The sequence below is a fragment of the Ranitomeya variabilis genome, chromosome 2 (assembly GCF_051348905.1).
Source record: "Ranitomeya variabilis isolate aRanVar5 chromosome 2, aRanVar5.hap1, whole genome shotgun sequence".
In the NCBI taxonomy this organism is placed as follows: domain Eukaryota; kingdom Metazoa; phylum Chordata; class Amphibia; order Anura; family Dendrobatidae; genus Ranitomeya; species Ranitomeya variabilis.
Window position 1 is genome coordinate 87338841 of NC_135233.1, and position 14500 is coordinate 87353340.

The 14500-nt window shown below is 39.4% G+C and overlaps 1 protein-coding gene across 1 annotated transcript in view; it reads left to right on the forward strand.

Annotated features, from left to right (window-relative positions):
* The window catches only part of HAO1 (hydroxyacid oxidase 1), a 36373-nt gene extending 22173 nt beyond the window's left edge, over window positions 1-14200 (forward strand). Inside the window, exons 5-8 of the mRNA XM_077282636.1 lie at window positions 3084-3175; window positions 9804-9962; window positions 10056-10125; window positions 13991-14200. Coding sequence (XP_077138751.1) covers window positions 3084-3175; window positions 9804-9962; window positions 10056-10125; window positions 13991-14058 — 389 coding nt within the window. The 3' untranslated portion in view covers window positions 14059-14200. The remainder of the gene's footprint in view (window positions 1-3083; window positions 3176-9803; window positions 9963-10055; window positions 10126-13990) is intronic.
* Window positions 14201-14500: the final 300 nt, after the last annotated feature.

A 14500-nucleotide genomic window follows, 5' to 3' on the forward strand; every position in this document is an offset into this window, starting at 1 on the left:
ATTATTTTTTAGCCCCCAGTTTTGTATTTTCCCAAGGGTAAAAGGAGAAATTGGACCTCAAAAGTTGTTGTCCAATGTGTCCTGAATACGCTGATACCCCATATGTTGGGATAAACCCCTGTTTGGGCACACGGGAGAGCTCGGAAGGGAAGGAGCACGGTTTTACTTTTTCAACGCAGAATTGGCTGGAATTGAGATCGGACGTCATGTCGCATTTGGGGAGCCCCTGATGTGCCTAAACAGTGGAAACCCCCCAATTATAACTTAAACCCTAATCCAAACATATCCCTAACCCTAATCCCAACGGTAACCCTAACCACACCCCTAACCCTGACACACCCCTAACCTAATTCCAACCCTATTCCCAACCGTGAATGTAATCCAAATCCTAACTTTAGCCCCCACCCTAACTGTAGCCTTAACCCTAGCCCCAATCCTAGCCCTAGCCCTAACCCTAACCCTAACCCTAGCCCTAACCCTAATGGGAAAATGGAAATAAATACATTTTTGTAATTTTTTACTTTTTCGCTAACTAAGGGGGTGATGAAGGGGGGTTTGATTTACTTTTATAGTGGGTTTTTTAGCAGATTTTTATGATTGGCAGCCGTCACACACTGAAAGACGCTTTTTATTGCAAAAAATATTTTTTGCATTACCACTTTATGAGAGCTATAATTTTTCCATATTTTGGTCTACAGAGTCATGTGAGGTCTTGTTTTTTGCGGGACGAGTTGACGTTTTTATTGGTACAATTTTCAGGAATGTGACAGTTTTTGATCGCTTTTTATTCTGATTTTTGTGAGGCAGAATGACCAAAAACCAGCTATTCATGAATTTCTTTTGGGGGAGGTGTTTATACCGTTCCGCGTTTGGTAAAATGGATAAAGCAGTTTTATTCTTCGGGTCAGTATGATTACAGCGATACCTCATTTATAACATTTTTTTAATGTTTTGGTGCTTTTATACGATAAAAACTATTTTATAGAAAAAAATAATTATTTTTGCATCGCTTTATTCTGAGGACTATAACTTTTTTATTTTTTCTTTGATGACAATGTATAGTGGCTTGTTTTTTGCGGGACAAGATGACGTTTTCAGCGGTACCATGGTTACTTACATCCGTCTTTTTGATCGCGTATTATTCCACTTTTTATTTGGAGGTATGATAATAAAGCGTTGTTTTTTGCCTCGTTTTTTTTTTTTTTACGGTGTTCACTGAAGGGGTTAACTAGTGGGACAGTTTTATAGGTCGGGTCGTTATGGATGCGGCGATACTAAATATGTGTACTTTTATTGTTTTTTTTTATTTAGATAAAGAAATGTATTTATAGGAACAATATATATATTTTTGTTTTTTTGAATTTTTTGGGGGATTTTTTTTAAATTTTTTTTACACATGTGAATATTTTTTTTTTTACACTATAACATTGCCCCGGGGGGGGGGGGCTTCATGTTATAGTGTAAGATTGCTGATCTGGCACTTTGCTGTGCACTGTGTCAGATCGGCGATCTGACGTGCACAGCTCCAGGCTTCCCGGCGCATGCTCTGAGCAGGCGCTGTGAAGCCACCTCCCTGCAGGACCCGGATGCCACGGCCATCTTGGATCCGGGCCTGCTGCAGGGAGGAGGAGGTAAGAGACCCTCGGAGCAATGCGATTACATCGCGTTGCTCCGGGGGTCTCAGGGAAGCACGCAGGGAGCCCCCTCCCTGCGCAATGCTTCCCTATACCGCCGGAACACTGCGATCATGTTTGATCGCAGTGTGCCGGGGTTAATGTGCCGGGAACGGTCCGTGACCGCTCCTGGCACATAGTGCCGGATGTCAGCTGCGATAGTCAGCTGACACCCGGCCGCGATCGGCCGCGCTCCCCCACCGTGAGCGCAGCCGATCGCATATGACGTACTAACCCGTCGGTGGTCATACGGGCCCACCCCACCTCGACGGGATAGTACGTCTAATGTCAGAAAGGGGTTAAATAAAAACTAAACTATATTTGTTTTGGTATCTGCGTACTTGTACTGACTTGGGGAATCATATTGCCAGGTCAGTTTTACCATACAGTAAACATGGTAAATGGGAAGAAAAAAAAACACAAAACTTTTTTTGCTATTTAACCACACTTGAAATTTTTTTCCAGTTTTCCAATACATGTGGTAAAATCAATTATGTTTTTCAAAAGTACAACTCATCCCACAAAAAACAAGTCCTTATACAGCTGTATTGATGGAAATTTAAAAAAAAAGTTATGGCTCTTTAAAGAAGGGAAGGAAAAACCAAAAACAAAAAAAAAAGGAAAATGGCCATGGCTGAAGGGGTTAAGGACTAAGCCTTAATACATACATATATGCTCATGTCAGTTTTGACTGGCCAACACTCAAACCAAGTATCTAATATCAGTCAATTAAAGGGGTTATCTGTGATTTAAGATCTCTTTTTCTATAGGGTTAAGAAGTCACCGACAGGTAGTACCTAACTATTTTTAAAGTAAAATAATTCATAAAAGTCAATCAAACTATAAAACTGTTTATCCAATACTGTAAAAACAGAATGAAAAAAAAAAAATAAAATTCCTAAATTGCTGTTTTTCACTCACCTTACCTCCAAAATGGGTAACAAAAAGCTGTCAAAATCATGTGTACCCCAACCCCCAAAACATTTAAAAGCTGTCAAATAAAAAAATCTTCATACATTTGGCATCATACTGACCAGCAGACTCACATCACAAGGTAATTTTTACTGCACAACAAACACCGTAAAAATAAGACCCAAAAATTTATAGTGGAATTGCAATTTTTTTTCATCATTTCACCATACTTTTTCTTTTTTGTTAGTACATTATATGAATGGTGTCATTTAGAACTAAAACTTGTCTCGCGAGAAACATATAAATATATTTCTCACGTACAAAGCTCTCATGTAACCTATATGGCTTTGTGGATGGAAAATTTTAAAAGTTATGACCTTTGGAAGAAAAGAAGGAAAAATGGAAGTAACAAAACAATGGAAGCAACACGGGAGACTATTAAATGATGGACTTCTATGGCTGTACATGTAATAGTACTGATTGTATCTTTCCTTTAAGCGGAGGATGCAAAAGAAGCTGTGAAGTGTGGCGTAAGCGGCATCTTGGTGTCCAATCATGGGGCGCGTCAGTTGGATGGGGTCCCAGCCACAGTAAGTGCATGGTTAATTTATAATGAACCGCAACTCAAAGGGTCTAGATACTCAACAGGGCTGCAGCATGCAAAGCTGTTTATATCAGAAAGGTAGGAAAAAATTACCGCACACTGGTATGATGCAAATAGGTATATGCCAGGTTTATTCAAATGAACAAAAGTAGGTTGCCACATAGAAAAATTGTCGAAAGAAACTCAACGTTTTGACCCTCCTGGGTCTTATTCATGGGGTTACTTTGATCCTTAGGTACAAATACATAAGAGTGGCAATGGTAGAGGGTGGGCGAACGATCCCTTTTAGAGCATATCCTGTCACTTGCTGTAGGGCCAGTAAGGCCTGTGTGTCCCGGGTGGATGAGGCTTGAAGTGGAATAGCCATCACAGTTAAGAAGGGCCTGTAATGTGGTGTTCCAGGATAAGCTGCGCTCCCGCGCCCTGCTAACGGTGCGGGAGCACCGCTTATCCTGGAACACCACATTACTGGCCCTACAGCAAGTGACCGGATATGCTCTAAAAAGGATCGTTCGCCCACCCTCTACCATTGCCACTCTTTATGTATTTGTACCTAAGGATCAAAGTAACCCCATGAATAAGACCCAGGAGGGTTGAAAAGTTGGGTTTCTTTCAACAATTTTTCTATGTGGCAACCTACTTTTGTTCATTTGAATAAACCTGGCATATACCTATATGCATCATACCAGTTTTGAAAGTGCGGTAATTTTTTCCTATATGAGTTACGGGACCACACGATCTGTTTTACCAGCACCGCCCTGTCCCTGACCTGAGTGCACATAATTATCCCTTTGTATATCAGAAAGGTAGCACATAATTCTGCAGCTGTATAACTATTCTTCTGTCTACTTTAAGCAAATTTCAAGATCCAGAGTTCAAGTTTAGGGAAGTTATAGAACCTCTTTGACCCTTTCTGCTGATACATTGAGAACATGGTGTACAAATAGGGGCCGATTCATCAAACGGTTTCCACCAGAATTCTGGCATAAAACTGCTTGCACTTGGTATAGATAGGAGAAGAAAAAAGCACCAGTATCCAAATGCTTCGACTTAGGGCCATAATTGACTTAAAATGCGCCAGCAGTGGTTTCTGTTTTATGGAACTGTATCTGCAGCCATTGTGATGCTATTAATTGTACAATACGAAAGCAAAACAAAACATTTTAATATTGCAATATTGTTGAGCAACTCAAAGTTGTGAAAAATTGCAACTTTTTACATTTTGATGCCAGCTCCATCAACTTTTTGAGAAGTTGGCTGAGCTCGGGCAGGACAGACAAAACTCCAATCAGGGCAGTAGTCTGAGTCCAACTTGGTCCACTGAACAACTAAGTAAAATGCATTTGCCTGTAGAAGAGAAAAACAGCAACTTTCTTGTTGGTACCACAAATTTTTCAATCACCCATGGTTTTTCGTTAAAGTAGAAAAAGTGGCTCAGTAGTCTGTGTGAACCTTAGAGCAAATTTCCACATATTGAACACAGTTTAGTAGTCTTTGAGGAATATGTTTGCATATGTTTTTTAGATACAAAGCTGTATTATGGGACTGTCCTCTGATACTTGAAACTCTTCCATGAACAGTCTTAACACCAGTTACTCCAATGAACAAATTCCAGAGAACGCTTTCGTTTTCGCCATTTCACCCCTATATGGGAACATAGCTTTGGTTGTGTCCACAGAGTAGCTGCTGGCTGATAGAGCGGGTTTGCAGTGGATGGCCTTCTTGTTGGGATAGCAAGACAAGCCAGGTCAGGTATTGGGAAGGAGAAGAAGATACATAAGGCCGATTCATTAAGGCTGGCTTTTCTTATAACAGTTGTGAAAAAAAGTCTGCTAGAGTAACATACACTAATTTCAAGAGCTGCCAGCCTCTTAATGAATTTTGCACATCTTTTGGGGCTGTAGATCAACACAGTTTGAAATTAACTCATGCAGTGAAATGTAGTCCATTTTTGCTATAGTGATGCTGTCGGGCTGCACCTGGCCATGCCCCATTGCAATAAATACTGCTCACTTTAAGAAAAGTGTTAGCGCTGACCTAAAAATATCACAAAAAAGTCACATTTTTGCTCAGACATGCATAGGTTCAAAAACTTGCAACTTGTATATACCACACTAGTTTTCTTATATAAAAGACATGATGAATTTTGTCCATAGAGTTACATTAGAAAATTATATGTATCCATCACTAGAGGGCGCTTATGAGCTTACTGTATACTGTTTATTAACTAGATCAGGACCAGACCATCTTCACCCATTCTCGACCAAGTACATTTTCAGGTGTTATCGCTATAATATCTGTGCTTTTAATGAATCTAAAAAAATGTTCCCTTTTCGATATCCAAATAACTTTTTGCCTCTTTTTTTCCAATATCTGAGGCCTAATTTTTTTTGACATTTTTTATATTCCTTTTATTTTGCTAATTAATTAAAAATATAAGGAAGAAAAATGGAATGTCTATTTTTCACCTTTTTTTAGCGTTTTTTTTTTTATGACCACAAAAGACTGCTACAAAAAAATTTAAAATTGTGTTCCGCATTAAGTAGAAATTATTTTTATTTATAGGACATACTTTTTTACAACAGTTTCGGGGCTATAAGTAGCCATTTGGACAGGGAGTGTTTTTATTCATTCGTTATATTTTCCTTTTCTTCTCTTTTTATTTATTTCTTATTTTCACATTATGATTCCCATAATGTCTTCATGACCTCTGGGGGATTTGAACATGTAAATATGTTATTTTTATTTCTGATTACACTTGTACCAAAGAGCTAGTATATTAATCCCATTTACAGGGGCTATTTAGCAGAGTTGACTGGGCCCACTATGACCCAGCAGCTTCTGGTCCCTCCCTACACATGATCACTGGGATCTGTTGGAGGAAGCATTGTCAGTACACAGTGCTCATTCCGAATTGTGTGCACAGTGATCAGAAAGGCAAAATAGTAAAAGTTCATGTCTGCCTTCTCCTTGGGCAGTTGGCTGTGTCTGACATCCGGCTCCCTGTCCTTGTGGCTTCACAATCTGCAGTAAGTTGTCCACTCTGCATTGAAACTTAAGAATGTCACTACAGAATAAAGCATGGACTGCCCACGCATTTAACGTCCATGGGCAGTCCAGAAATACTACTCCTTAGTGGTGGGCAAAGGCAGGCAAAATCTCACAATTTGTCTCTGTTTTCAGACCGCAATGAAGATGGCTTAAAAAATATATGGCAAAAAAATCTGAAAAAAAAATTCAGACTTGTTAAAATTTAAATTACAAATGGTTCAAGTGTATTCACTTTATAAAAAATCAATAAAGAAAACAGTTATTTTACTCATATTGTCCCTAAATGTATCAGAAAAATGTATTGAGGTAATCCTGGATATTGACATAGTACAGAGACCTGATATGCAAATGCTCATTCATGGGTAGAACACAGGGTTCGAGGTATCTACGTAGAATATGTTTATGTGTAAAAAAGTTCAAAAAAGTTCACCAACATCTTTAACGCAGTACTACAGGGAATCACAGAACACCAAAAAATGGCAAATTTAGTTTAATCTCATTCTCATCTTTGTACACCTCATTGGATACCATCTTAATACCAGGATATACAGTGGGGGAAATAAGTATTTGATCCCTTGCTTTTTTTGTAAGTTTACCTAGTGACAATGACATGAACAGTCTGTAATTTTAAGGGTAGGTTAATTTTAATGTTGAGAGATAGAATATCAAAAATAAAATCCAGAAAATCACATTGTGTAAATTATATAAATTTAATTGCATTTTGCAGTGAGAAATAAGTATTTGATCCCCTACCAACCATTAAGCGTTCTGGCTCCTACAGACCGGTTAGAAGTTCCTAATTAACTCATTACCTGAATTAAAGAAAGCTGTCTTATATAGTCACCTTTTATAAAAGACTCCTGTCCACAGACTCAATTAATCAGTCAGACTCTAACCTCTACAACATGGGCAAGGTCAAAGAGCTTTCTAAGGATGTCAGGGATAAGATCATAGACCTGCACAAAGCTGGAATGGGCTACAAAACCATAAGTAAGGCGCTGGGTGAGAAGGAGACAACTGTTGGTGCAATAGTAAGAAAATGGAAGAAATACAAAACGACTGTCAATCAACATCGATCTAGGGCACCATGCAAAATCTCACCTTGTGGGGTATCCTTGATCATGACGAAGGTGAGAAATCAGCCTAAAACTACGGAGGGGGGACTTGTTAATGACCTATAGGCAGCTGGGACCACAGTCACCAAGAAAACCGTTGGTAGCACATTACGTCATAAAGGTTTAAAATCCAGCAGTGTCTGCAAGGTCCCTCTGCTCAAGAAGTCACATGTGTAGGCCCGTCTGAAGTTTGCCAATGAACACCTGGATGATTCTGTGAGTGATTGGGAGAAGGTGCTGTAGTCAGAAGAGACAAAAATTTAGCTCTTTGGCATTAACTCAACTCACTGTCTTTGGAGGAAGAAAATTGCTGCCTATGACCCAAAGAACATCATCTCCACTGTCAAGCATAGAGGTGGAAAATTATGTTTTGGGGGTGTTTCTCTGCTAAGGGCACAAGATTACTTCATTGCATCAATGGGAGAATGGATGGAGCTATGTACCGTAAAATCCTGAGTGACAGCCTCCTTCCCTCCGCCACGACATTAAAAATGGGTCGTGGCTGGGTCTTCCAGCAAGACTATGACCCAACAAATACAGGCAAGGCAACAAAGGAGTGGCTCAAAAAGAAGCACATTAACCCCTTCATGACCTTGGGATTTTCCGTTTTTCCGTGTTCGTTTTTCACTTCCCTCATTCCCAGAGCCATAACTTTTTTATTTTTCCGTCAATATGGCCATGTGAGGGCTTATTTTTTGCAAAACAAGTTGTAATTTTGAACGACATCATTGGTTTTAGCTTGTTGTGTACTAGAAAACGGGAAAAAAATTCCAAGTGTGGTGAAATTGCAAAAAAAGTGCAATCCCACACTTGTTTTTTGTTTGGCTTTTTTACTAGGTTCACTAAATGCTAAAACTAGCCTGCCATTATGATTCTCCAGGTCAGTACGAGTTCATAGACACCAAACATGTCTAGGTTCTCTTTTATCTAAGTGGTGAAAAAATATTCCAAACTTTCCTAAAAAAAAAAAAAAATTGCGCCATTTTACGATACCTGTAGCGTCTCCATTTTTCATGATCTGGGGTCGGTTGAAGGCTTATTTTTTGCGTGCCAAGCTGGCGTTTTTAATGATACCATTTTGGTGCAGATACGTTCTTTTGATCGCCCATTATTGCATTTTAATGCAATGTCGTGGCGACCAAAAAAACTTAATTCTGGCGTTTCTAATTTTTTTCTCACTACGCCGTTTAGCGATCAGGTTAATCCTTTTTTTATTGATAGATCAGGCGATTCTGAACGTGGCGATACCAAATATGTGTAGGTTTGATTTTTTTTTTATTGATTTATTTTGAATGAGGTGAAAGGGGGGTGATTTAAACTTTTATATTTTTTTATTTTTTTCACATTTTTTTTAACTTTTTTTTTTTACTTTTGCCATGCTTCAATAGCCGCCATGGGAGGCTAGAAGCTGGCACAACTCAATCTGCTCTGCTATGTAGCTTAATAACAGTCTTGCTATGAGCGCCGACCACAGGGTGGCGCTCACAGCTAGCCAAGATCAGTAACCATAGAGGTCTCAAGGACCTCTATGGTTACCCTTCTGATGCATCGCTGACCCCCGATCATGTGACGGGGGTCGGCGATGCGCTCATTTCCGGCCGGATGGCCGAAAGCGCCGATTAAATGCCACTGTTAGCGTTTGACAGCGGCATTTAACTAGTTAATAGCGGCGGGTGAATCGCGATTTCACCCGCCGCTATTGCGGGCACATGTCAGCTGTTCAAAACAGCTGATGTGTCCCGGCTTTGATGCGGGCTAAGCGCCGGAGCCCTGCATCAAAGCGGGGGATCTGATCTCGGACGTACTATCCCGGCCGAGGTCAGAAAGGGGTTAAGGTCATGCAGTGGCCTAGCCAGTCTCCAGACCTTATTCCCATAGAAAACTTGTGGAGGGAGTTGAAGCTCCAAGTTGCCAAGCAACAGCCTCAAAATCTTAATGATTTAGAGATGATCTGCAAAGAGGAGTGAACCAAAATTCCTCCTGACGTGTGCGCAAACCTCATCATCAACTACAAAAAAGTCTGACTGCTGTGCTTGCCAACAAGGGTTTTGCCACCAATTAAAGAAATTTATATTATTTTTACAATATGATTTTCTGGATTTTATTTTTCATATTCTATCTCTCAATGTTAAAATTAACCCACCCTTAAAATTATAGACTGTTCATGTCTTTGTCAGTGGGCAAAGTTACAAAATCAGCAAGGGATCAAATACTTATTTCCCCCACAAAGGCTGGATGTTTTTTTACCCACAAAGGCTGGATATTTATACAGTGACCCTGTGTACTTTCTCTGAAGATGTGTTCTTAATTATTAGTGATGTTATTACTGTAGTTCATAGCAGAATCATTCTTATATTGTACAATGATGGTTGTGTCTTTTATTCATGTTACCGATTTATATGTGATACTGAACATCATTTATTCACCCCACATTTATTTACCCCACAGCTTGATGTGCTTCAGGAAATTGTGAAAGCTGTGGATGGGAAAGTTGAGGTATATCTTGATGGTGGAGTAAGGAAAGGAACCGATGTTCTGAAAGCTTTGGCATTGGGTGCCAAGGCAGTGTTCATAGGAAGACCTGTGTTATGGGGCTTGGCGTATCAGGTACAGTAGATTCATAGGATATGGAGACATGTAGAATATATTACAATTATCAGTAGAATTTGAATTGTTTTACACCTTTTGTATTAACACAAGGGAGAACATGGAGTGGAAGAAGTACTTAATATTCTAAGAGATGAATTTCGGCTGGCCATGGCTCTCTCAGGTAAGTTATATATATATATGTGTGTATATATATGTGTGTGTATATGTATATATGTATATATGTATATATATATATATATATATATATATATATATATATATATAACAATAGTCACATGAAAATAGGACATTTTCTCATGTATCTTATTAGAGAAATTTGCTTCTAACTCCTTCTGGACTGTTCGTTCAATCATGGATAAAACCTGTCCTCAGTAAATACAGATTTTCCCATCACTGAGGAAGGAGATGACAGTTGGTGCTTATAAAGTTCTCTGGATAGAGGAGAGGGAGGCGCTAGAGGCAAATACAGATATTCTGCTTTTCCTGAAAGGACAGGTACACTTTAATGTATTTTATTCATGGCAGCAAAGATCATTTCACACCATAGTTTCTGTGACTATCCCTAAGCTTCAGATCTGTTCCTTCTTCTATACTTGGTAAAGTTTTTATATTATGCTGTTCCTATCAGGGGGTCTGGAGGGGTGGCAGGGGCGCTGTCACTTCTATTCTATTCTATTTACTTATCTGCAATAACTGCATCTTAGACATGAAATCTCTATCTTACTGCATCCATTATCAGCAGAGGCATAAAGCATAACTGGACATCAAGGCACATGGTTATGAATGCAGATCCTACACAGTAGCTTCTCCATGCATTATGAGTGGCATACAAACCAATTTTTCTACAGTTTTACCTTGTACTGCAAGTGGCAACATATCCAGATAATGTGGCTACCGTAAAGCCGGCCATACACATTAGATGGCTATCAGACGAACAATGCACCGGCTGATAGTTAGGCTGACAGCCATCTAGACCGTCTCACCCATACACAGAAGTGCTCATTTGGCTAAACGCTCTTGTGTTCTACAAGAGAAAGACACCGACAGATATGTCTGGTGGCTGATTTAACTCTGTCAGAACTAAATGACTGGCTATCCGAAATCGGACATATCTGATTTAACATCTCACCCACCCAGCAATCAGTTGGCCAGCTGCCCCAAACACATTAGAGCGACACCTGAACCCGCTGATATTGATGGGTTCGTCCAACATTGGGGGCTTTAGCCTGTGCTCATCTCCTGAGGCAATGGAGTAGAGCACAGTTGTGAAACCATGGAAAACAAATAGACATGTGATGTCATAAGTTATACTCACGTAGTCTGCAGCCTGGAGGTCTGGGATTTGTAAGGCTGGGATTTAGCTGTAGCTACTTGTTTCCTACACACAGAAATCTGTCATGTAAAATGGACTCTGACGTTTCCAAATCCAGCGTTAATGATGATTAATATAAGAAAACAAGTGTAGAATCCTGTTCAGACTTTCTTTTTTCAGTATTTTGACAAATGAGATAGCTACATCCATGCCATGAACATATACCTATAGTATCTACCTCATTGTACAACTTCCAAATTGTATGGAGCCATAATACGACACCCAATATTACAGCACCCAAAGACTTATATTGGACACTACTCATCCTCGTGTTATATAGAGATGCAAATACAGAATTTTGCTCTCTTGGATTCAGTATGCAGTATTATGCCATGTTGCATATAGCTCTCCATGTAGGCTCTCTATAGCGGCACATTGAATGCCAATATCTCTGTATTATGGAGCCATATGGTCTCTGTATGTATGAGATTATTTTAAATGAAAGGGGGTGTTCCCAATGTGAGACATGTAATGGCTGACAGTCTGCTCTCCTGATTTACATGTCTCACACTGGTAACGCCCAGTTTTCACTTAAAATAATCTGCTATCCCTGGAGGAAGATTCTCAGGAAGATCTATGTCCTGCCCAAAGATCTTAACAGCTCATTTACATATTAAAGAAAACCTGGATGTGTCTGGAATAAGACATTTGATCAAAGATATCAAGTTATCATTTTATTTAACTTTCTATGACCTACTTGCCCATAAAGACATACGTGGGTTTATCCTACTGACAGATTCCCTTTAAAGCATGCTAATAATCAGAACTTTCACATTTTACCTTGCTATGTAATATACACTAAATATATCATCTGTCTGTAGCCTGCATATGGCCCAAAAATGCATTTTTCCTTATGGAGCTTCATCCTAATTAGTTGGCAGTGCATTCATGCAGCGATTAGAACAGGCATTTAATGTGTAATACCCCATAAAACCCCTTTATTTGGCCAGTTCATTAAAAGAGGATTTATAGCAGGTGTCAAGCTTCTCTGTCACATTTCAAGGCATGGCTTTACCCAAGACAAAAGTGTTCAGGTAATGACTGACATGTAGAACAATTCAGACTTCAACCTATTTATTTACTGTTCTTAGTTTTAATCTCTTCATTGAAATCTAGGTCTTTGTAGTTATTTTAATCTCTTCAAAGACAAGACAGCGAAAAACTAATAAAACGTACATTTTACTGTAATTTTCTACTGTTAAAGGGCACTTACAGTAATTGGGTTGGTATATAGACAGGGCATCGGTAAGAAGAATACTAAATTTATCCGACAAAATTTAAAGTGAGTCTATATGCAAAAATGACTGTTCAAACCAAGTACAGGCGCTCAGTGCATCTTGGTGGGTTTCCTCCGGGTTCTCCGGTTTCCTCCCACATTCCAAAGACATACTGTTAGGAAATTTAGATTGCGAGCCCAATTTGGGGACAGCGATGATAATGTGTGCAAAACTGTAAAGTGCTGCGGAATATGTTAGCACTATATAAAAATAAAGATTATTATTATTGGTGGGGCAATTCATTTAATTACATGTTCCCACCTACTTGTTTCTCCTCTTTCTTGACCACCCTCATTTCTGATTGACAGCTCTGGCTTAACGACCCAGAGAAGGGCAGACATACATGGAATACAAGTAGGTAGGAAGGTGCCAGTCAGCAGCGTTCAAAGTATGATTAACAAATGCAAAATCAGGGGCTCTGTAAAAACAAAATCAGTGTCAGGTAGACCAACAAAAATTTCGTCCACAACTGCCAGGAAAATTGTTGGTATGAAAAGAAAAACCCATAAATAACATCAGCTGAAATACAGGACTCTCTGAAAACTAGAGGTGTGGCTGTCTCAAGATAAGGAAGCACTTGAAGAAAAATGGGCTGCATGGTCGACTCACCAGAAGAAAGCCATTACTGTGCAAATGCCACAAAGTATCTCACCTACAATACGCAAAACACCACAGAGAGAAGCATCAAAACTTCTGGAACAAGGTAATTGGGAGTGATGAGACCAAAATTGAACTTTTTGGCCACAACCATAAACGTTACATTTGGAGATAGGTCAACAAGGCCTATGATGAAAGGAACACCATTACTACTATAAAGCACGGAGTTGGAATGCTGATGTTTTGGGGATGTGTGAGCTACAAAGGCATAGAAAACTTGGTCAAAGATGAAGGAAAGATGAATGCAGCACGTTATCAGCAAATACTGGATTCAACATGACAACGATCCAAAACACAAGGCCAAGTCCACCTGTCATTGGCTACAGCAGAACAAGGTGAAGATTCTGGAGTGGCCATCTCAGTCTCCTGACCTCAATATCATTGAGCCACTCTGGGGAGATCTCAAGCATGCAGTTCATGCTAGAGAGCCTGGGAATTTACAGGAACTGGAAGCTTTTTGCCAAGAAGAGTGGGCAGCTTTACCATCTGAAAAAATTAAGAACCTCATCCACAACTACCAAAAAAGACTTCAAGCTGTCATTGATGTTAGAGGGGGCAATACACAGTATTAAGAAATGGGGTATGTAAACTTTTGAACACAACTGTACATATAAATGTCCTTAAATCAGTTGTTCTAATCCAAACTGGCATTATTCTGGAATATGATACCCTGGGACTATTACATGCATTTTAAACAAAATATCTATTTTCTTTTACAGGTTGCTGCAGTGTAAAAGAAATTGACAAATCTTTTGTTCGAGAAGACCGATTTCTTTCCAAAATGTAGACTACTGAATGGAAGCCAGAAGCTTGGTCAGGGAAAGTTATGTGGAAAGTGAGACTCATGTAACTGAGTGTGAAAATAAGCAAAAAGAGAGACCGTAGTATGCTATGTTATAATTCATCTTTGGAGTATTCTCTGAGTATTAAAAAAAAAAAAAAAAAAAAAAGAATGAAATTACGATACTACTTGATATATTGCTGCCTTTCTGGCTCATACATTTCCTTTTTTGAACTGTATTACAATGTGTTAAAGGGGTTGCCTGATTTTAAACTTCATGTCTGCAGTCTATGTGACTGCATACTTGTGAATGCTCACAGCTCGTGCACTGCAAGCTGTCTACAGCACTGCAGCCAATAACTGAGCTCAGCTATGCTAAGACACGCTGAGCCACTGATTGTCTACAGCGCTACTGACATCATGTCTACCAGACTGCAGTCAATAACTG